We start from the raw sequence: 23470 nt of genomic DNA, 5'->3' as shown, positions 1-23470 counted from the left end.
GGCTGGATATCTGCAGTACAATTTTATCAGTTCTAACTTAGTATTATGTGTTGTAAACATCCAGAGTCATGAATATATGAACATGGTGCTTATTGTTGACTGGTAGGAAATTCATGAGAAGATTATGCCTGCACTTCTCTTCATTATGCTTCAGTATTGCCCTTATTTAGCTTTATCATCTTAATCTCTCCACCCCTCCCCATTACTTCCAAGAAATTGGTTTGGCTATAGTTAAATTCTTATATTTTAAAATAATGTAGCAAATCGGTATGCTGCTTTATGATGTTACCTCCAAAAAAAGCTACAATTCCTGATAATTGGAATGTGCTTCAGTGACATTACATCTTTCTGTACCTTAAGTCAGTCTGTACTGTTTATACCTGTAGGCATTTTAATTAATATGGCTATAAGTAGTTAGAATAGCTGTTAGCACTATAATTACTCAATTCCACGTTCAGCCTGTTGCTGATGAAACATGATTTCACTTAAGTTCAGAGTCTTCCCAAGATAGTTGTGTGTACTTTACTAAAAGAAGAACTGAAGCATGGAGGAAGTGCTCTTCAGGGACACTAAACATAAGTTGTAGTGCTAAATACTGAACTCTTCTCTCCCACTCTCTCTAGCTGGAAGTGGGTAAATGATAGTGTGAAGTGAAACAGTGATCTTGGTGCACATAAAATTGGAGGAGTGCTGGAGATCAGCAGGCTGTTCATTGCTGTGGGTTGAACATCTTTCTGACAGAAGTGTAGCTCCAGGCAGAGGAAGAGGAGTGACTGCTGCACACCATGCGTGTGTTGCATTTGAAGTTGTTGTGTTCAAGTGCTATGTGAGCTGAAAGATGGAGCATAGCTGCAGAAAAAGAAAGATATCCAGGTCTTGATGTGGTGGCAGTCAAGCTGAGAATGAACTCAGTCTTTGTTTGGTAACTCCGTTTAATGCGACTGAACACTTGGTTTTAGATGTGAGTTCACAAATTCGTAAACAACTTGCATCTAGCTCATTCTTCCCACGGAGGATGCGACAGCTAAGTCCCATAGCAAGGGAAGGGTAAGGATAAGGACTTGGGTTTTATCTACCTGATGGCTGCCCAGCTGCAGCAACATGAACTGCGCCAGCCCTGCTGTAGTGAAGTACTAGTATGCACCAGTTAAGCTGCTGTGATTTAATCATGTTCTTAACTCCAGAGCTTCTGTCGCAGTAGTGAATTATAAATTATTTATCAGATTGAACTCCTCCAAGGGGATTGTAGTTTACAATGGAAATGTTGTAAAAGACTAAATATGCTGGTGCACAGACTGGAAGCAATACTACTGGAATTCACTGGTGTACAAAGTGTTCTTGATCTAAAATTAAACTTTTCCTTTATATAGTCATTGGTTTGCTCTTTAAAGTTTGCCTTTGTCCCCTTTTGAGCTTTTTTCAGTTTTCACTAATGAAAATTCTCCTTGCTTGCACAAAACACTGTTGCTTATATGAAGTCTTGGGTTCCTAGGTTTGGGGCTTCATCCCTTAGGTGTATAGACACATAGATCTCTAGGCAGGGTTCTGCGTTCTGTTGAATAACTAGTAAAGGCTCTTGAGCACAGCCAGCTAATGTGAAAAAATTTGTGCATGTGACATGCTCTTTAATGCTTTGAGTTTTATGTGCCTTAGTGCAGTGCTGAGAAGCTGAGGTATCCTGATTGTAAAGATAAAGGATGCAGATTTACTTCTGTCATTTTTTAGACAAAACCACTTTCTATTTGGATAGTCTGAGATGTGAAGAATTAGGATGTTGTGCAATAGGCATGACTGAGCTGAGGTGTAATGGCTTTCATGAGTTTTCTGTGGCTAGACATGTGGACTTAAAAGCGCTCGGGATATTTGCAGGCTGTAAATGGCTTTTTGGACTTGTGATGTTTATCTCTACCTTTAGAATATGACTTGATTAATTTGTTTAGTGCTGAAGAGACCATATTTGCTCACTGGATTGAAAAGTACCTTACATGTATGAGGAAACTCATTCTGTCGATGATTTAATCTTCATCAGGGACATACAGGAGCAGGTTTTTGTATGCAAATACAAATATGCAGATCCTTATTGAGCACAGTTATAACTTTACATAGTCACACAGTTCTGAGAAACTGTGTTCTTGGTTTGTATTTTGCTTATAATGGTATGTTCTTACAGAGCTTTTAGCAGGCAGTTTTTAATATTTGGATACCTATAGGCTCTGTCCAAGCCTTACTCTCTTCTAATGGGCTTAAAAAACAATAGTTGATCACCTCTAAAAAGCATTTCTACTAGAGCTGTGACATAAAGTTGAAATGGGATGTTTACTGAACCCTTGAGGGATCCTAAATTCACACAAGAGTTCTCACTCCAGCGTTTACCAGACGGTAGATCTCAGATATTTGCTTATCAGTACTGAGCAGGGAGCTAGGCTGAAGTGTTTCCTATTAGAGTGATGGAGTCAGTCTAAAGACTGGTTATATCAGTGTCTGAGCTGGTCTGTGCTGTCTCCGTCTAGGTCTCTGCACTCCACAGGGAGGGAAATGCATTAGAAAGCCCGGTAGAACTCTTTTGTAAGAGAAAAAAAAAAAGTCTCTGAAAATCTTAGCAAATGATACCATGCCGTAAAGCAGTGTAAGAAAAATAAATCTTGGGTTAATAGTTGTATTTCATCCTAGGTGCAGGATTTGTATCTTCATTGAGGTTGAGGATCAAGTAATACATCATACATCTTGGGTTAATCTTTACCATGTCAGTAAGTTCTCAGTATGTCTTAAGATGCTGTAGTGATACTAGATAGCTGTGAAGCCAAGATCTTTGTTATCTGGTTGATTCAGCCTGATTGTGAAGATAGTTCTACACCATACATTTTGATAACAGGCATTAGGACATGAAAGAGCAGGAGAGGCATTACTTGTTGAACAGGCCTTTCTTCCACAGTGAGGCTTATGCGGAGGCACTGGTAGCGTTTAACTGGGTTACCCAAAAGTCAGGTGCAGGGTAAAGTCATGGAAGGAGGCTGTCCCCATTATAAGTGTCTTTGGGATGACTTCATAATATTGAATGTTCCTTTTCAGAAGAAGGCAACTTTTGTTTGAGAGTACTACTTACCTAAGAAGCTTAATATATGAAAATTTAGTAGCAATTGAAAGGCCTGATGTTCGCTTCTCTGTGGAAATAAACTGCAAAATCTCTAGTAAATATATACAAACTTCAGTAATGACCTATGGAACCTTCACCTGAGGCCTTTTAAGATATATAGCTAAATGCTTGCTGTGTTCTGTGGTAAAGTTTTCTTAATTCTGTGCTTGAGGAAGAAGGGAAAGTGCTTTAGAGCAGCAAAGGCCAGATTTTCGTGGCATGTTTGTCCCACACATGATAAAACAGTGCTGGCTAATGTCCCTTTATTTGAGGTAAAGGAATTGTGCTCATAGTGTAGTAGTAAGTAAAATGCCTCTTACACTGCTTCCACGTTATGGGAGTACACATGATCCAGTGAGGATACTTATCACTCCCCAGGTGGCAGGAACGGTCTTCAGTGTTTGCTGACCACTAAAATGTGAAGCCACGTAACCATTGACTGAGGCTTGCTTTGCTCATGTGACCGACCTTTAGGAAGCACTAACATTTGCCTTTAAAAGATGTGACCGACTTCCCAAGTAGGGATGACAGTGCATAATTTAGCATTTCATTTTCTGAAAACTTTGCTAGATTTTTGTGTAGTTAAAACAGGAAATCTTGATACCGGAACACGATGCAAAATCTTACCTTGGTGAAGATAATCCAAGTGTTACTCTTTAAAGTGGACCAGATTTTGGAGTGAATAACCTTGAGCTTAAAGCTGAACCTCAAGTAGGCTTCTGCCCCATGGCTCTCCCCATGCAGAATGAATGACCAGGGACTGTATTTTGAAGAGCAGGTCAGGCTGAAGCACAGTAACCGAGAAAAGTCCTTTAAGAGGCTTCTATTTCAGTACTGTAGAAATACATGAGTTTGTATTAATTAAATCAAGTTAGGAACTTGGCTATGCTGCAGTTTAATCTCTTGACCAATTTTGTGATGCTAAACTTAATCTGTCTCTTAGAATGGACTGCACTGTGTTGGTAGAGGGACTCATATCATGCTCAGCATTAGAGTGCTCCAGTGTCTGCTATATGAACATGGAATTTGTCGCAGTAAGTGGATGTGTTGTGGTCTAGAACATGTGACCAAGAGTAGTGGAATTAAGGGTACATAATTTATTCCTCTGTTCAAGGTTGCAGACGTTGATAGAGCTACAAGTTGTGTGTTTGTCAGATACTAAAACTTTCTGCATTACATACGAAAAGTACATGAGTTGTCTTGATATGGTAACTTCGTTTGTTACTGACAGAGGCCTGTAGTAGCACTGTGCTCAGTGGGCTTGTTTCAGAACTCTAGTCACAAACAGCTTCTGATGTCTTTGTGCCTAAACTTCGAGTCCATTTTGGACTGAACGGCGCCTACTGAACTTTATTAGTGTGTATTGAAGTGTTTACCCAGTACGTGAGGGTGAATGGGTCTCCATTTTTGCTGAGACATTTTTTTGGGGAGGGAGTAAACACATTTTTACACGTGTACATTTGGCTTGAATTGCATCACTGAAACTTGACTCATGTTGAGATTAGCAGTTACTGAGCTGAATAGCTTTTTGTTAGTATGCTGAACAGAAAACTAGCAATTCCTGAGGGGTTCTTGGGCACAGAACCCACGATCAGCTGGATCAAAACACACTAAAGCAGTGTCACAAAGCATGACGCCATCGTGGGACTTGTTGCTGTAGGGGTTATTATATTATATAGAGGCCCTGGTGGCTTGTATGGAAGGAGGCTAATGACTCGATGCTGATGGTGGTTTCTATCCTGTCTCCTTGAGGGCAGTCATCTTTCACTTGCAGTGCACGGAAAATCAGTGTAGGTTAATCCTTTAGGAAGCATTGTTGAAGCTGATACAGCTCCTCTACTTGAAAAGCATTGCTCTGGGGCATAAAGCAGGTGCTCAGGCTTGTCACAGTTAACATTATGTGAAGTGCAGTTTGCACACTTACCAAGCTGCGGTGTGCTGCGTAGGTGAATCTGATTTGCTGCATACCAATTGAAACAGTGATACTGGCTCGCTGCCATCTCCTCCTGTTAACCTGAAAGTGGAAGTGAATAGAAACAAAGTTAACACTGAAGGAGAAAAATGAAAGAGAGCCATCTTGTAGGGCAGTCTTTTCAGTGACAAAAAAATGACTTTGTGACACTAAGAACAACTGCTTTGTGCTCTACCATCATATGATTGAGCACAAGTTGTGTTTCATGAGTTGGACATAAGGCTGGAGGGGGCCTGCATTGAAATGCCTGCCTTAGTTGTTAAGCCAAATGGCTTGACATCTTGGACAAGGAGAGATGGAATCATTGATTATTGTAACAACTTTCTTAACTTTTGCTGGTAGGAATTGGATTCTAAAAAGCAAGGTGAAGGAGTTCGCTTGTAAAAATAGGCCATTTGAGCCCTACTATGTAGACATTGTTCCATGATGTTGCTAGGAGTGGGTTACACAAGGGTAATTGGCTCTTTCCGTATGAGGCACTGATGATGTGTGTTGCAGTTCTGTCACTTTATAAATTGTAAGTGTTAAATTGAGCAACGTTGCTAAATCTAGAACAGACCTGGTACTGATAGTGTGCTGTCACATTACTAGAACGAGGTTAAGCAAAAAATGCTTAAGTTAAAGCTGCTCTTAGTTTGCACCAATAACACAACTTTTTAATGTCTTTAGGACTTGAATACTGAGAATTGTGGAGTTCTTTACCTATGGAATGAAGAGAAACAGAAGATAAATTGTAGTTCCATAATATAAACTATCAGAGAAATATGCCAGTCTTGCATTTCCTTCTGGAGGAGACTTATAGAAGCTTGAGTTAGACCTTCAACACGGGAATGGTAATAAAGCACTTTCTTTCCTCTTTCCAGCTCCAAAATTTGGGCATTAACCCAACAAACATTGGATTCAGTACCCTAACAATGGAATCTGATAAGTTCGTCTGCATCAGGGAGAAAGTGGGAGAACAGGCACAAGTAGTGATAATTGACATGAGCGATCCAACAACACCCATTAGACGTCCGATTTCTGCAGAAAGTGCCATCATGAATCCAGCTTCTAAAGTCATTGCACTAAAAGGTGAGTAACCCTTTCTTAGTGCAGTATGAAACCTGCTGTTTAGCTGTATTACTGCTTATGTGCGCTCTTAAGGTTAAGTTTTTTGTGTAAGCTTTCGAAGAAGAATGTTTATGAGGATAAGAATTCTTGCCTGAACTTGCGTGTTGTGTTTTTTGCAGTGGATTTTCCAGTAGTCTTTGGATGATTTGCATCCAAGTAGGTGTGAGATGCCTGGGCTTGGCACTGCAGCTTCTGATTCTCACTCTGGACTGGGTGAACGTATGGTATATGTTCCCTTTAAATGGATGTTGTAAATATGATGGACGCTTGTAGAGATGAATAGGGCTGTGAAGCTACTCTGATTCTGTGGGGCCTGGCCTCTGTTGTAGCTCTGGAGAGCTTACTAGATACCAACAAATTGTTGTAAGGATAGCCAGTAACTGTGGAGGTCTGAATGTACAAACGTGTTAAGATTGGCAGTAATGAGATCTTGCGATAGAATACCTCTGCATACCTGTACCTGTGGTGTCAATACTGGCTTTAAGTAGCACTCTGAGCTCAAAGAAAGAGTTTTTAAAACAACTCTGACTTTTTTTCTTCAATGACCAGCTTCTAGTATGTAATTTCAATATTTGTTACTGACTATGTGCTTTTTTTCCTGCTTCTTATCTAAACAGATGGTGAGTGAACTTTGTTGCAACATTTCATGTTTGGTTGTACAGAGTGGTCTAATCTCATTAAAAAGTACTGAACTTTAAGGTAGCCATTTGACGGTTCACTTCATAACTATGTGGGGTACCTTAATCCTCAACCAGTATTAGAGTGAAAATGTTCCTCTGCTGGCTTGCTGCTAACCTTTTGGCTGCTTTGGCTATTCACTGTACCTAATGAAGGAGAAGAGTGTCCTCTTTATGTCTGTATGTGTATGTCTAATGAAAGTACAGTTGATAGACAAAATCAAGTTACGGTACTTTTATGAGAGACCTCTGCTAGCATGTCTTGTGTGCTGTTCATTTCTGCCTAAGTGTTTTTTGTTGTGAAAAGTCATGGTGAAATTACTTTGGAGTCCAAGAAATAACTGTCCTCCGAACTGGCACAGAACTTGTAACTTAATCTCAGGCATATAGTGACATTAGGGGAAAACTGATCTGTTAATGCTTGTCTTCAGCTGAATCTGTGATCCAGCTAAGAACTTAATACATCTTGCAAAGAACTGCCTTACCTGGCGTGTCAGTAAAGTTAGCCATGAAAAAATTGTTTCAGATCTGTTCAGAATTCATGGTCCTTAATCTTGGGCCACTTTAAACAAACTATATTGGCAAGGAAAGTGCCTTCTCTACACTAGCAGAGTTTCGTCTAGCTCTTAAAAGGAAAAAGCTAACCTACTAACTAAATAAATTATTAGCTTTGAAGAATATAGCTTTATTCTTGCTAGTGTTGAGACTTGCTCAAAAGGAGTATTGTTCTGTCCATACAAAGTGAATAAACTCATCCTCTGAACAGATAAGGTTGAGTGAATAATGTTACATTGGCTTTGTCAGGTATTGCAAACTTAATAATCTCTTTTTCTGTCCATAATATAATGACCAAAGGAATAGGATGAATACAGCTACCCAACCAATATGTTGTTATCTGCAATAACCAGCAGAACTACAGTGAGCTGCACTGACAGCGGGTTTTAAGGTAGTCTGTCACTCCAGACTTTCCCTGCTGATTGACCAAGGCCTCTGGTAGTCAAAACTGTTGCATATTGTGGCTCAATATGCCATGATTGGGAGTTGCTCATAATCTGAGGATTACTGAGCAATAAACATACAAGCGCACCCTCAGAAAAAGAAATGAAATGGTTCTTGATTTAATCTGAAATACAATATGCACTATTTCTTTTCTGGATTACGTGTTGCATTCTCCTGGTGTACCAAGATTTATGCTTTGTCCTTGTGTTCATGATTCTCCTGCTTTGCTCCGTACTGAGAGTACTCCCCAGTCCGTGTAAGTGAAGAATGCAGCACTCAAGGGTGCGTCCGTTCTTTGTGGAATAGAGAAACTTCATGTTGTGGTGAACTGAAATGTAAATTCTCATGCCGGTGTTCAAAAAACAAAACTGCTTACTTGTCTACACCTGTACAGAATAGTCTGAGTAGACTAAGCAGTGTGATAGCTTGGTGAGGAAAACTTGCCTGGCTCTTTGTCTCTGATCATGGCCTAGGAAAATGTTCCGGAAGACCCAAGACTCAAACTCACACTTGCCCTTGCTATGACTTTACAGCAGGTTCTGCTCTCTTAATCAAATAACAATTTTTCTTTTTTTAATTTTTTTTTTTGTGTGTGTAGATTAGAGTTCTGAAGCTTGAATTTGTATCAAATTCACACTTAAGAAAATGTATTGCTATGGCTCCTGTGGCCCCAGCATCTAGAGCCAGCTGCCTGTTGAAGCTTCTAAGCTCATTTCCAGCTGCAACATAACAGTCAAATTTATTCTAGAAAATAAGTAGGCCTGAACTTTTAGCTCATTTTAGTAGCTTATCAGTTTCTTCATGCTCTTAACACTAGGAAGGACACCCTGCTCCCTTTTCAGGAAGACCGTCTTTGAGTCCAGTTTCTGTATGCACATACTGGTATTGCTGTTCAGATGGTGACTAGAGCCCTTCTCAAACTACTTGTCTGCCATCTGCTTGTGAGGCTGCACACTGTGGAGGAGTTCCAAAATCAATCCCTTGATAGCACCAGTCCGCTGCTGGACAAATTGTTGTCCAGTAAAGTAAATATGCTGTTTCCAACTATCAGTTTACATTTGGTATTAGGCTTGGGCTTATTGCATTTGTATAATATGGTAATGGCATGTGTAGAGCAAGGTGGTCAGAAAAAGGCTGCTTTTGGTCCCAGGAGAGCTAGCAAGCTGTCCTAAGGAAAAGTTGATTGTGTTTACAGTTCTTTATGGAGTTAATCCAGGGAGCATAAATGCTGCATGTGGCAGCTCTGAAGTCTTGCATCATTTCTTGGCCCTGCATTTAACTAATACACTCAATTTACTGGATAAATTATACTAAAATATTATGCAGTCCGAGATGCATATTAACCTTTGGTTAGTATCTCTTAAAAACAATTCTTCAGTATCCAGCAGCCTTCCTATATCAAAATTTCTCAGTGGAAGGAACATCTACTAGTTTGACAGTCAGAAGTGTTACTAGCAGGGAAAACATTTCTGAAATGAGGATAGAAATAATGGCATTACAAGCCAATATTCTAGCAGTTTGAGTGGGTGACTTGTGAACAGAAAATAATATTCCTAGAGCTGAGTAGTCTCATCTGCAGTGAAGTAAAACATGACTTGGGCTTCCTGAAAGGAATGGAGTCCCTTATTCTTTGTAGGTTTATTCCATTAATGTTAGTTTTAAGTCTACCTTTCCTAGCTGCCTCTGATATGTTCAAAGGAACGTACATGGAATATAGTTGCCTAAATCATTAAGCAGTGACCTTAACTGGAACTAAAAGTCCAAATCTGTACTTTTAACTGCCCTTTTCACTAGGCCTTTGCTCTATTACTGTTGTACAAAGCTCATCCAGCTTGTTCTTGAGTGCACAGTCTGTTTAACAGAAGAATAGAATGGAAGTTGTGATCTTCAGCTATCTCAGGAGCTGCTGTCAGTCTTCTGCTGTTGGACTCAATCCAAGTCATCTACAGCAGCTACTAAATTGTCAAACTGGAGCCATTCTTTTTATTAATTATACTGAATTACATCTGTTGGACAGCTGTAACTAGATATACCAGTGCTGCTACCTAACCCAGAGTTTACTCAAGCTCTGTAGCTTAGACTGTCTTTTAACTGCAGCTTATAATTAATTAAAATGTCTATGCTTGTCAGTTGTTGGAATGTCAATGTAAGCATTGGTAAGGAGTAGTCTTTTTTTGCTTTGGCGATAGTAGAGGCTTTGGGAATGGGGAGGAGATCCTGTTTGATGGGAATCAAGTATCAAAGGAGACTGAGATGTGGCAGGATGCTAACCCTGACCACATCATGACTGGAATAGCAGATTAAATAGGGTGCTTGTAGGTAGGCAGACTATAGAATGGCCATTGTGGGTAATCTGTCTAATATGTTTCTTGGGTTTTGTCATACCAGCTGGGAAAACACTTCAGATCTTTAACATTGAGATGAAAAGTAAAATGAAAGCCCACACGATGGCAGAGGAAGTGATCTTCTGGAAATGGATATCTGTGAATACAGTTGCCTTGGTGACAGAGACAGCAGTCTACCACTGGAGCATGGAGGGAGAATCGCAACCTCAAAAGATGTTTGACAGACATGCTAGTCTTGCAGGCTGCCAAATCATCAATTACAGAACAGATGAACACCAAAAATGGCTGCTGCTGATAGGAATTTCAGCTCAGGTAAGTTACCTGAAAGCAGCATGCTATAAAAATGATTGGGAGACTGTGGCCCCACTTCACGCAATAGCTGCTGTAGTTTCTTAACTTTGGTTTTGATAGATGAAAAATTCAAAAATATCTTTTGCGTAGGAATAACCTGACCCTTAATGTAGTTAAAATGTTGGAGGAGGGGATAGAGGCATTTGATGCTTTTTAGTTTACTGTCCCAAGGGTCTTGCTATAAACATTTGAAATCTTATCTCTAAAAGCTGACTTTTCTTCTTTTTTCCAGCAAAATCGTGTGGTTGGTGCAATGCAGCTGTACTCAGTTGATAGGAAAGTCTCCCAACCTATAGAGGGCCATGCAGCAGCTTTTGCAGAATTCAAAATAGAGGGGAATGCCAAACCTTCTACTCTGTTCTGTTTTGCTGTAAGGAGTCCTGCAGGGGGCAAGGTAAAACACAACTGTTTTCCTGTTCTGTTGTAATAGAACTCTGTACTAATAGACTTCAGCAGTCACACAGTTTAGTATATGCTGTCTGAAAAACAGCCTGGAAACTGTGGGCATAGCGTATTTGGTCAGCATCGAAGTACTTAAGTGTGATAGAAATTGCAAACAGCCCAAGCTGCCTGGGTTAAACTTAAAAGAAGAACGAATGTAGATGCAATGAGAACTGAGCTCAGTATTAAAGCATCAATTTATGCCCACATTATTTTTTGTGTTAAGTTGTTAAGTCATTAAGTCTTAATGTGTGAATACAGTACAGAAAAACTTGGCTTGGTGCTGTAGGTAGGTTGTTTGCATCAAACTAATTGTGAAATTCAGTAGCAGTTGAGTAAGCCGCAACTGTAGAGTGGTCTGTAAAGAGCTGCAGTAACACTGAAATGTCTTGAGCTTTCTAGTCTTGTCCCACAAAATTGCTGGTGAATTGTCAAATCTTACTCAAAACATCTTGAATGAGTTGTCTTGAGTAGAAATATAGTCTGCTTTCATAGAAAGCATGGGGTGTGTTTTTTTTATCCTGTCCCTTTGATAAATATCTGTATTAGTTCAGTATTGGGCAGACATTTGTCAGCCAAGTGTGTCAGGTGACTTCAGTAGCATATCTGAAGAGAGGACCTTCTTTTATGTGGCTGTACTTGCAGGCAACCTTGTGATGTATACTCTTTTCTTTCTAGCTGCACATAATCGAGGTAGGTCAGCCAGCTACTGGAAATCAGCCATTTGTTAAGAAAGCTGTTGATGTGTTTTTCCCACCTGAGGCACAGACAGACTTTCCTGTGGCAATGCAGGTAAATGTTTGGCCCAAAAAAAATCAATGTTATAGCCTGGCAAGTAGCTGCCATCTGTGCTGTAATGAATTCTTCCTACTAGTGCTTTGCTGTTGTTGTTCCTAGTTCTAGGAGGGGTGTCAATAGATTGGTGGGAGCTAGTCTGGACACTAAAAAAGTAACACAAGTATATATGCTGTTACAGTGCTCAGATATGTCGAATTAGAGTGCGACATAAAAACGAACAAAAAAATCCCAAAATGACAACCAAACCCCCAGAAAACCCCAATAATGTCTTCTGTTAGAATGCCGCTAACATCGCTTGGGCTATCAAACTTCCTACTGATGTTAAGAGTTCCAGGCAAGAAGTTATGGCGCTTGATGTAGCTTCACATGAAAGTGGCATTTTGTTTACAGTAGATGTCACAGAGGGAAATGGAGCAGGGAGTCCTGTATCAGCCTACCTCTGGTACTAGCAGCACAGAAAAGACAGTTTGGGACATTGAGGGGTTCTTTAGGAAAGACCATAGCTGGTTGCCTTGACAGACCAAACTTTGCTTAGCGCGTCTGCAGGACTAGAATCGTGTAGTGGAAGCAAACTATCTGGTCAGCAGTTGCATGCTCTGAATCCAATAGACTAATTTTGTTAATTAAAACAAGAGATGCCTTCAAGTATGGTAAAACAAGCTGTGTGCCAGGGTTCATGTGGCTCTGTACTTCAGCATAAGGCTTAATTAACAACAACAGAAGACTGGTTCCAAAATGAACGTGCTTCTTTGTCTGAAGACTGTTTTGCCTTGAAAGCCTCCTCGATTTAACTGACTTGACAGGTAAACCGGAGTACTCAGTAGCTGAACTTGGTTTAAGTCCTGCTGGTGCTTTGGATAGGCCTTGTTGGAAGAGAGTGCGATTACCTCATTAATATTTCTGAACAGAAACTTGTGCTGACATATCTAGACTAGAATGCTAACTAAGCCAAGCCTTTCTCCCCCAGCCTGACTCATTAGGGTGAGGAGTATGTCCTTTGCTGTGGATGAGTTTTGATTTCCTTTCAGCCTCTATTCGGTGAAGCTACAGTTTCAAATGGCCAGAAAAGCTGTTCATTGCTTTGAGCCTGTAAGGAAGAAGCCCAAAGCTATATTTGTTCTTGGTGTCAGTGCAAAGGCATGTCACTGCAGTACTGTCTTGTGGCTCAGCTAAAGGCAGCTGTCTTAACTGTTACAGTCTTAGTCTTAACTAGTAAAACCCATCTCTTGGCAGATTGGAGTTAAGCATGGTGTTATCTACCTGATCACGAAGTATGGATATATTCACATGTATGACTTGGAGTCCGGAGTGTGCATCTACATGAACCGTATTAGTGCTGATACTATCTTTGTCACAGCTCCTCATGAACCTACCTCAGGCATTATTGGTGTGAACAAAAAAGGACAGGTAACAAATTCAGCATTCTATTTTTGAGCCTTCTAATGCTCAGATGGAATGTAACAAACCTGATGAGTTGCTTGCTCCCTTCTGTGATGTTTGTCACATCAAATAGCTGATTAGTCAGTTTTTAACCTCTCCTAGTACAGAACTGCTTGGGGAGGAACTTGTTTTTTTTCATAATCTACTCCTTCACTGATGGGCTGCATAGCCATTTGGTAGCTATGTTTCATAGTAGCTGTGGAAAGGACAGTATGCCTCAATATGCTGTTTATCTTTTCCAGGTGCTTTCTGTATGTGTTGAGGAAGACAACATAGTGAACTATGCTACAAGTGTTCTCCAGAATCCTGACTTGGGACTGCGTATGGCTATACGTAGTAATCTGGCTGGGGCAGAGGAGTTGTTTGCCAGAAAGTTCAACACACTGTTTGCTCAAGGAAGCTACGCAGATGCTGCTAAAGTAGCTGCATCTGCACCAAAGGTAAATAACTCCAAAGGTAAAGCTTAGAAGTCATGGGAATTTGCCTTACCTTAGTGGACTTGCTTAGCTCACTTGTATTTCAGTACTTGACATTCTAAAATTTAAGTGCTGCAATAATGGCCTTAGTTCTATACAGTCTGGTTGCTTGTTCTGAGTAATATATTCTCTTGTATCCTGTAGAGGAGCATCTGCTATACTATTCCAGCCATAGGCTGGGCTTGCTGTGGCCACTGACCTCTCGCTGGAATGTTGTTGGTTCAATGAAGGATCTCCACCCTGAAGGCTTAAGAGGAGATGCTTCAGTGTATAGCTTAACACCTGTTTTTTGTCTAATACTCTTCAGCCTTCAGTAATTAAACATTGCATGTCTCAATCTTGTGCCTCTTCAGGGAATTCTACGTACCAGTGATACAATCAGGAAGTTCCAGAGTGTGCCAGCTCAGCCTGGGCAGGCCTCTCCCCTGCTCCAGTACTTTGGAATATTGCTTGACCAGGGACAACTGAACAAGTTTGAATCTCTGGAGCTCTGTCGCCCTGTCCTACAGCAGGGCCGCAAGCAGCTTCTGGAGAAATGGCTGAAGGAAGACAAGGTAGGCTTGATTATGACGCTGACTTAATTCTGTTGGCTTGTAACAATTGAGTGTGAATAATAATTTTGTTGATACCACACCTCAATTCTACTTGACAAAATGCCGCTTCTGACTTCAGCTGGAATGCTCGGAGGAGCTGGGAGACTTGGTGAAGACAGCTGACCCAACCCTTGCACTCAGTGTCTATCTTCGTGCTAATGTGCCAAACAAAGTGATTCAGTGCTTTGCTGAAACTGGTCAATTCCAGAAAATAGTGCTGTACGCTAAAAAGGTAAGGTACATTATCACAAGCTGCTGGACTGTCTTATGTTTAATATGTGCAATCTCTAGCTATCTTCCCCGAGATAAGTTTGTTTCCTGTCACTAAAAATTGATAAGTAGGTAAGATGGAGAAATAGCGTTTTCTTCATTGTCGAAGTGCAAATCATAGTGTACAACTAAAGGCTGAGCAATCTCCAAAACATTATATTCGGAACATCCAGAATTTTCTTAGCTATCAAATTAATGGGCTGGCTCAAGTTTATGCTAGACACTAAAGGGAAGATTCTTCCTAAATTCATAAGATTTGTTTTTTGGATGAATTACAAAACAGTTTGCCTGATAACCACTTGTAAGTTCAGGACTTTACTTGATATATAGTGCCTTAAGACTGTAAGGTTTGTTCCTCGTAGCTTTCTTACCTAGCAAGAGAAATGCCCTGGCACAACTGAACTTCTGTGTGAACAGACAAGCAATGCTTTTGACTGAGAATTCCTGGGAGATGGGCATGGCAACCTCACAGCAGTTAGTAGTGCCTGTGCTAAAGAATCTGAAGCCTTACAAGATGTGTAAGGCTTCCCAGATGCACATGACTGTTTCTGATATCTCTAGGTTGGCTGTACCCCAGACTGGATCTTCTTACTGAGGAGTGTGATGAGAATCAGTCCAGAGCAAGGCCTGCAGTTCTCTCAGATGCTCGTACAGGATGAGGAGCCACTGGCTAACATTAACCAGGTGATGCCTACAACAAGATTACTGGTCTCTTTCTAGAGGTAATAGCATAGTACCATTTGGGGGTCTGGTAAGGCCAGTTCAGGTCGCCGGTTGACTTAGCGGCCACTTCTGGTCAAATGGACAGAGAAATAAGGCAACAATTTACATCATTAAATAAGCTACTTAGAAAAAGTCTTAGCTTTCCTTGTAGTAACTATCCCAACAAGAGAGAAGGGATGGGATTTGTATGCTCTGTTAAAACTATAGAGAGTGGGTGGCAAAATGTGGTGTAAAAGCTTGAAGTAATCTGCCTCTTATGTTCTAGAGAAAAAGAAAACAAGCATGAACCTTGTCTCTATTACCATGGTAGAAATCCTGTGAAGACAAAGGGAGTGTAGCATGTTCGGTGCTGTGATGAGCTACCTTTCTAGCCAGGCCACTAGCATGTACAGATAAGTGTGCATGTGTATATATTTAGACCCTTTTTTTTTTTCTAACTTGACTGATTTCAACAGATTGTCGTTGTGTTCATGGAGAACAGTCTTATTCAACAGTGCACGTCCTTTTTGTTGGATGCCCTGAAAAATAACCGCCCGGCAGAAGGCCACCTGCAGACTCGTCTCCTGGAAATGAATTTGATTCATGCCCCGCAGGTAAGACCTCTTAACCTACTTTCGCCAAAAAGTGAAGGAGAGACAGTAGTAAGCTTGCACAAGAATATATCATCTGATACTGATATCTATAAATAGTTCAGCTGCATCGAAGACTACTAATGAGTTGCTGGTGTGACTTTTCAACAACTTTTAGGCTGAGCTGCTCTGAGTCTGTGACAGTCTGAATATGAATTGTAACCTCCTAGGTTGCAGATGCCATTCTTGGAAACCAAATGTTTACGCACTATGACCGTGCTCATATTGCCCAGTTGTGTGAAAAGGCAGGCTTGCTCCAGCGAGCTTTGGAACACTACACGGATCTCTATGATATTAAACGTGCTGTTGTTCATACTCACCTCTTGAACCCTGAGGTAAGTCTCTTGTACAGAGTAAGAAAGTGAAAGCCTAAGTGACGTGAATGCTCTTCTGTAGCTGCTGAAATCCGTGCAGATGCTCTTAAGACGGTTTGTAGGTACCAGAGTAGCACATGTAGCTGTGATTCAAGAACATTTGTCCAGTTTAATGACTAAATCATAACCTATGCTTTTGATAGCTTAAATCTGACCTCCGTTTCCTAGGTGGGCATTTCATGTCTTGCTTCCAAACTGAATTTTTGTTGTAGTTTTAAAGATGGTGAGTATGTTTCTTTTTAAGTCTTAGGAGTCTTCCATGCACCAAGGCCACTCTGGTAGCTGGCTGCCACGTTGTAGAAGTCAATCAAATCCTCTATGAAATTCTACTTGATATTTTTTTCTCTTTGCAGTGGCTTGTGAACTTCTTTGGCTCTCTCTCAGTTGAAGACTCTGTGGAATGTTTGCGTGCCATGCTGTCAGCCAACATTAGGCAAAACCTGCAGCTCTGTGTGCAAGTTGCTTCTAAATACCATGAGCAGCTTGGTACCCAGTCTCTTGTGGAGCTTTTTGAATCTTTCAAAAGCTATGAAGGTACAGTATTAGAAGAAAGAAGCTTACTTGAAAGCACTACTTTATTGAAGCTGATAGTAAGAATTCTGGCTTTTATGAGAGGTACTTGTCACATGGCTAGACCTTAGGATGCATTTATCAAAGTGAGCTCATCACAGTGAGTTCTAGGGGTAGCTTGGTTCTAAAGTTTCTTAACACTCTTGAGTAAAGAGCAGAAAGGTGAAACCTGAAAGAGAGGAAAGCATCCTGATTTTTCCTGCACTTAAGTGAAAGTTACGCTCTCAGGAGGATTGAACTAAGTCACAAGCTGAAGCTCGTAACAATCTGCACTTACTTTTCTTACCTTTCTAACCATGTTAAAAATGCAACTATTTCTAGGACTGTTCTATTTCTTGGGTTCCATTGTGAACTTCAGCCAGGATCCAGATGTTCACTTCAAGTACATCCAGGCGGCTTGCAAGACTGGTCAGATAAAGGAAGTGGAAAGAATCTGCCGTGAAAGTAACTGCTATAACCCAGAACGGGTGAAGAACTTTCTGAAGGTAAATACTCTGTCCAAGGAACTGAGCAATCCTTTGTATGTTCCATTTAGCAGCAGAACTACATTTTTCTCGTGGAGGGAAATAGCACCTCAAGGTTTAGCTGACTTGACAGTGGGTAGTCTGCTCTGTAGCTGGAATAGGAGTCTGATCCAGACGGTTGACCCAGCAACTGTCTTCTGAATTGGTACGTGACTTGGTAGTCACTTTGAAACTAGGTTTAATGTGGCACTTTGTGAAGAGCCTGAACTTTAAACTCGACCGATAGACTGACTGCATGATATTCATAGTTAATAGCTTGGTTTTGAAGTCAGTTGTTTGCTTGACAGTCTTATATTTGAATGTATTTGGACTCCTAGTGCTAAGGGAACTTGGTCAGACTTCCTTGCTTTGAAAATGCTTCAACAAATGGTGGCTGCTTGCTTACGTTTTCTTTTGCACAAAATACAGGAGGCAAAGCTCACAGACCAGCTTCCTCTGATCATTGTCTGTGACCGATTTGACTTTGTTCATGACCTGGTACTCTACTTATATCGCAACAACCTACAGAAGTATATAGAGATCTATGTACAGAAGGTAAGGAGAATCCAGTTTTAAATTCTTGATCTTTCCTTCCTTAAGAGAAACTTAACTCTTCAGTAAAACTAAAGCATAGTCTGCCTGTATCTATTATGCTCACAGTTCTAGTGTGTACCTTTTTATTACAAACCTGTAAGTGTAACTTTTCCTGGAATATATATACAAATACATTAATATATGAAAACTTGCCGCTCTAAAGCATAGTTTAAATTGTTAACTAGAATTTCCCCATGTGGAAGGCTGAGAGTGGGTTTTCAGTACTGCTAATGACCAATTTTACTGATGGTTGTTTATTTTAGGTGAATCCTAGCCGTATACCAGCAGTGGTTGGAGGGCTTCTTGATGTGGATTGTTCTGAAGATGTAATTAAAAACTTGATCATGGTGGTTAGAGGCCAGTTCTCAACAGATGACTTGGTGGCTGAAGTAGAAAAAAGAAATAGGTAATGAAAATGAATCTGTAGATATTGATGTTGGGCTTTCCTGACCCTGGTATATGCCCAAATTGAGCTGTATGCAGTTTTGTTGAATGATATAGTACTAATATTGGTTTATATTTCTTTGTAGAAAAGCAGCTTAGATATGATAGTCAGTCTTGGTTATTTGGGCCATATAGTAGTGCCTGACAGCACTGCATAATGAAAAATGTGGCTTTTGAACACTTGAGTTCCTGTACAACCAACCATGGGATGTACCCTTGGAGTAAATCTGGATAAAATTGTCTTGACAGTCGCATTGTCGGCACACAGCAGCTTGTGGGATTAGTTTGTAGTTACCTGTAAAATGAACAAATGGCTTTAAGTGTGAAGAAACGGCTAATGGAACAGGAGCTGAAAGGAAAGATTGCAAAATCAGTGGCATCTGCAACTTTCCCTAATGAAAAACTGCAGATATGATCTTGAAGTTATTTAAGACTCAGTGAAAATAACTGGCTGATCTCCATTTACTTCTACACCTGACCAACAGACTTGCTTGAAGGGAAGGCCAGGTATTAATGGGCAGCTGTCAGGCAGACTTTGATTTGACTTATAAACCTAAAATGTTTGCTTCTTCAAAGGCTTAAATTGCTGTTGCCATGGCTTGAATCAAGGATTCATGAAGGCTGTGAAGAACCCGCGACTCATAATGCTTTGGCCAAAATCTACATTGACAGTAATAATAATCCAGAGCGATTCCTTCGTGAGAATCCTTACTATGACAGCCGTGTAGTTGGCAAATACTGTGAAAAGAGGGACCCTCATCTGGCCTGCGTTGCTTATGAGAGGGGACAATGTGATCTGGAACTCATAAAGGTTAGCAAAACTGCTTTTATAAACATGTTAACAAACTGCTTGCTGCCTGAAGTGGAAGCCTTGCTGGCTATTTGTCTAACACTTGCAGTCTCACTCAGGAGTTGAGGTAGACAGTATTCTTCTCTGTGGAGACAGTAATTTTTGTGCTGATGAGAACTCCTATGCTGTATGTCTCAACTAAAATTGTATAACTTGGCTTTAAGGTACCATTCATGTGTTTCATCTACTGATTCTGCTCAAAACCAAATTCGTTATCGACCTCAGCTAATGAATATGCCAACTGTTAAACCATTTTTAATTCGTTTAAGGTTTTTTTGTTTTCTTTAATGATCCTTGAGTACTTGATCAGCAGAAGGAATAGGGTGCCATCTAGTCGGGCTCTACAGTAGAAGGAAAAGTTTCCCTAAAACTAGAAGGGGAGCTGTAATTTTCCCTTATGGTGGTTGACCCTTGGAGTTGCTCCAGTACTTAGCTAGAAGTGAGGAAAATAAATGTTGACAGTCAAACTTCAAGGAGTTATTCAGATAACATTCCCTGCCTATCTTAAGCTTGTTGATTCATAGAACCTCCCTCAAGGGAGTTCAAGGGCAAGTGAAATTCCCAGTGTTCTCCAAACACATCCTAGTCTCGAACTGAACACCAGAGCTTAATGCCAGATAGTAGTGCTTGTGCCTGCTGAAGAAAACATTTTTCCCCTACCTGCACATAGCGTATGCAAGGAATGTCAGCTGTGGTAGCTTGTTTTCCTGTTTGAAAGGCAGTAAATGCCGTTCCCTGGCAAGGCCTACCGTGGAAGTGTTAGAATGGTGGTATAATCTAGGCTTGCTGCCGAAAGTGGATGACTTTCTAGCCTGAAGCAGCTATTTTTGAAGTAATACCTCTTCTGTAGCCATAAAGAAACACCAGCTGGCTACATTTGGCTTTTTATTTCAGGATAAAGGTGGCTCTGAGTTGTTTTGGTAGGAAGCTCTGCTAGGATAAGCTTGATCATCTTATTTAACCATACTGTTTCTCGCACATATGTACTGGTTTGTCCCTGAACTGATGTTCTGAGAAGATGTTACTGGCTACAGAGAAAACATCTTCATCCTATAAGAACTACTCTCGAGAGTAGTGTTCCCTTCTAGAAGAGAGCTCAACTCCTGCAACTAATAGATACACTATGCAAAGTGAAATTGTCTGCAACTAATTTCCTTACAGCAAACTCTTGAGAGTGCAAGAGATAATTTGGATACATACTAACAAAACATGACCTGTTGGTTTTAGAAAGAGCAGGCCTTCAAATTTCTACTTTTCTAGTTGGCATTGAAACTGGCGGTACTAATAGGATTATAACTCTTAACTCATTCTTGCTGCAGTTCAATAGGAGATTTCACATTTTTCCTCTACCCTTAACATTTTAACAGGGAAATCCAAGCCACTTGCTGCTCTGAACACTTCTCGTGTAAAGTTAATGACACCGAATTCATAACCAATTTCTAGCTTTAAACACCAGCTCCCTTTCTCAGTTCACTACTTCACTCTGCCTAGGCAAGTGGCTCCCTTTCTAGATTTAAAACTTAAGTTCTTCAGGCTTCTGCAGGTCTTCACTTCAAACAGAAGCAAATAGTTACTGTGAAGCCACTGTCACAGTATTTGTGTCGGGCAAAACCGAGAGAAGCTATAGAAATTCTGCTGGAGACCTGCTCCATGAGCCTTCCAGATCAGAGGTTGGGTAAGAACTTGTCTGTGGCATTTAGCGTTGGTCAGCGTTTAGTTCTAGTCAGTCTTCTAGACTGTGATTCATAGCTAGCTATACCTGTTTTGTGGTACTAACCCTTAACGCTAATGCCAATATTTGTAACTTCTTCAGGTCTGCAATGAGAACTCTCTGTTCAAGAGTGAGGCTCGCTATCTGGTGCGCAGGAAGGACCCTGAACTCTGGGCAAATGTTCTGGAAGAAGACAACCCATTCAGACGTCAGCTTATTGACCAGGTACAGTACAAAGGCGAAACTTCCAGTATGAGGTGGCCTCAGAAATGCTTCGGACTCTATGGAGCATTAAAGAAGCTGTCTTCTCCCACAAGGTCCCTTGAGGCCCCATCTCAAGCATACAGAAATTTCTAAGAGTTTGAGTGGCAGGTATTAATTTTTACCTTCTTGGTCAGAAAATTTAGTTACCAGTAAGATATTATCTGTCCTGTGGAGCGACGTACCTCTAGTGAATTTCCTCTCTGTAGAGATTCACAGTGTAGCTTTAATAACTCTACCCAGTATAGACTTAGCTCTTTCTTGCTTTCCCTAAGAAGATAATATCAAAGTTCTGAAGCCTGGATTTGTAGTCCACTGGAATAGGTTGGCAAATATTTCACTGGGTGAAAGCACTTAAAATTTCCATGTCTTCAAACCCAGGTTGTGCAAACAGCTTTATCGGAGACACAGGATCCAGAAGAGGTTTCTGTAACTGTGAAAGCTTTCATGACTGCTGATCTGCCTAATGAATTAATTGAGTTATTGGAAAAAATTGTCTTGGATAGTTCTGTATTCAGTGAACACAGGTAAGAAGAGAGTTTAGTCCACGGCTTTAGCCTATTGAATGCCTTTGTTTAGGTTTTGAAGTGACCTAAGTTATTTGTAGGCCTCTTGGTTGCACGACCCTAAGCACTCGAATGTATATAATCAAGTGAAAAAGCACAATTTAAAGTGCTTTATGATTTAAGAACAAAACTAGTTCATAGTATGCAGTTTGCAGTGATGTGTTGAGAAAAGAGTACACTGATATTGGTAAGCAGTTCTGTTTTGAAGGCCAATATCGGTGCTTCTGAATCTGGGGGTGAAAGGTTGTTGCTAATGATGGCCAGTGGGTGTATTTTTTTCACATGTAGAATGCATGTCACTTAAGCAGGTGTTACCATGCACTGCTTATAGCTTCTGCCTTCTGTTAACTAAAGGAATCTCCAGAATCTACTGATCCTGACTGCCGTTAAGGCTGATCGCACTCGTGTGATGGAGTACATCAATCGGCTGGATAACTATGATGCCCCAGATATTGCAAACATCGCTATTGGTAACGAGCTGTACGAAGAAGCCTTTGCTATATTCAGAAAATTTGATGTTAATACTTCAGCAGTTCAGGTGCGGCATGGTTCCTGCATTAAGATATAAAACGCCAATAACGGAGAGGATGGGAAGGGTACTGTTACATTGTTCCTCAAGGAGCAATTGTCACCTAAATCACTGAGACTTAAGAGTGCAGTTCCCACATAATATGAGGTTGCAGGGAGAAGTGGGATTATTTGCAAAGAATGGCAGAACAAAGTCAAAATAATGACTTGAGAGGTTGATCTGCTCAAAGTAATAAAAGAATATTGTGCTATACACTTGGGGTGTGTATGCTGCCTTTGATTCAGAGTGGCTACCTTGGAGACTTGTACTTGAAAAGGGCAGGAGAAGCAAATGCTACTAGGCATTGTGTCTAGGCCAGCTTTACTGACTTCTGTAAGGCAGAGGAGAAACAATAGCAGCAAGACTCTTATTCTCACTGCTGCTACTTGGTTGGACAGAATCGACTTCTAAAAGCAGTGAGCTTTATATTGCTTACATGGAACAGCGTATGCACTTGAAGGAAGAGCTCTGTTAGAGGGGACAATGTTAAAGCTTGGATTTTTGACCTGCAACTTCAATTTCAAACAGGTGCTGATTGAGCACATCGGCAACTTAGATCGTGCTTATGAATTTGCAGAGAGATGTAACGAACCAGCAGTATGGAGCCAGCTAGGCAGAGCACAGCTCCAGAAGGATTTGGTGAAAGAAGCCATTGACTCCTATATAAAGGCAGATGATCCATCTGCCTACATGGAAGTTGTTCAAGCAGCAAATAGAAATGGTGAGCCAAAGTATTCTCAAGATTTTTTTGAATGTAAGCTGGATTATTGCATCTGCATTGAGCGGCAGGGATTCTTGAGACTTAAGGATTTTGTTTCAGAGGAAATAGGAGCAGTTAATACATGGAATGGATGAAACAGTGTTTAGTAAGATACCTATCTACAACCTTGTCTGTATTGCTATACCAAAGACAGACCTTCCCGAGGAGATAATTCAGAGATTGGCCTCTAAAATACAGACAATTATAATGTATTTCTTTATCTGTTATTCTTATTCTTATCTGTATTTCTTATTCTTGGCAGAATTGCTTACCAACTGGATTGTAGAATAGTTGCAAGAAGCTCAACCTTAG

General features: G+C 40.6%; 1 protein-coding gene across 3 annotated transcripts in view; it reads left to right on the top strand.

Moving 5' to 3' along the window:
- CLTCL1 (clathrin heavy chain like 1) overlaps positions 1 to 23470 on the top strand; it is a 36892-nt gene that overhangs the window by 3001 nt on the left and 10421 nt on the right. For all 3 annotated transcript variants that reach the window (XM_054082835.1, XM_054082836.1, XM_054082834.1), the window contains exons 2-21: positions 5969 to 6176; positions 10280 to 10548; positions 10820 to 10981; positions 11707 to 11820; positions 13060 to 13233; positions 13509 to 13706; positions 14096 to 14296; positions 14415 to 14567; positions 15167 to 15289; positions 15784 to 15921; positions 16128 to 16292; positions 16685 to 16865; positions 17223 to 17386; positions 17834 to 17959; positions 18262 to 18404; positions 19019 to 19253; positions 21106 to 21228; positions 21646 to 21791; positions 22185 to 22368; positions 22927 to 23119. In XM_054082835.1, coding sequence (XP_053938810.1) covers positions 5969 to 6176; positions 10280 to 10548; positions 10820 to 10981; positions 11707 to 11820; positions 13060 to 13233; positions 13509 to 13706; positions 14096 to 14296; positions 14415 to 14567; positions 15167 to 15289; positions 15784 to 15921; positions 16128 to 16292; positions 16685 to 16865; positions 17223 to 17386; positions 17834 to 17959; positions 18262 to 18404; positions 19019 to 19253; positions 21106 to 21228; positions 21646 to 21791; positions 22185 to 22368; positions 22927 to 23119 — 3400 coding nt within the window. The remainder of the gene's footprint in view (positions 1 to 5968; positions 6177 to 10279; positions 10549 to 10819; positions 10982 to 11706; positions 11821 to 13059; positions 13234 to 13508; positions 13707 to 14095; positions 14297 to 14414; positions 14568 to 15166; positions 15290 to 15783; positions 15922 to 16127; positions 16293 to 16684; positions 16866 to 17222; positions 17387 to 17833; positions 17960 to 18261; positions 18405 to 19018; positions 19254 to 21105; positions 21229 to 21645; positions 21792 to 22184; positions 22369 to 22926; positions 23120 to 23470) is intronic.

This window comes from Cuculus canorus, chromosome 17, assembly GCF_017976375.1.
Source record: "Cuculus canorus isolate bCucCan1 chromosome 17, bCucCan1.pri, whole genome shotgun sequence".
Taxonomy (NCBI): domain Eukaryota; kingdom Metazoa; phylum Chordata; class Aves; order Cuculiformes; family Cuculidae; genus Cuculus; species Cuculus canorus.
This window is presented reverse-complemented; position numbering and strand designations above follow the sequence as displayed.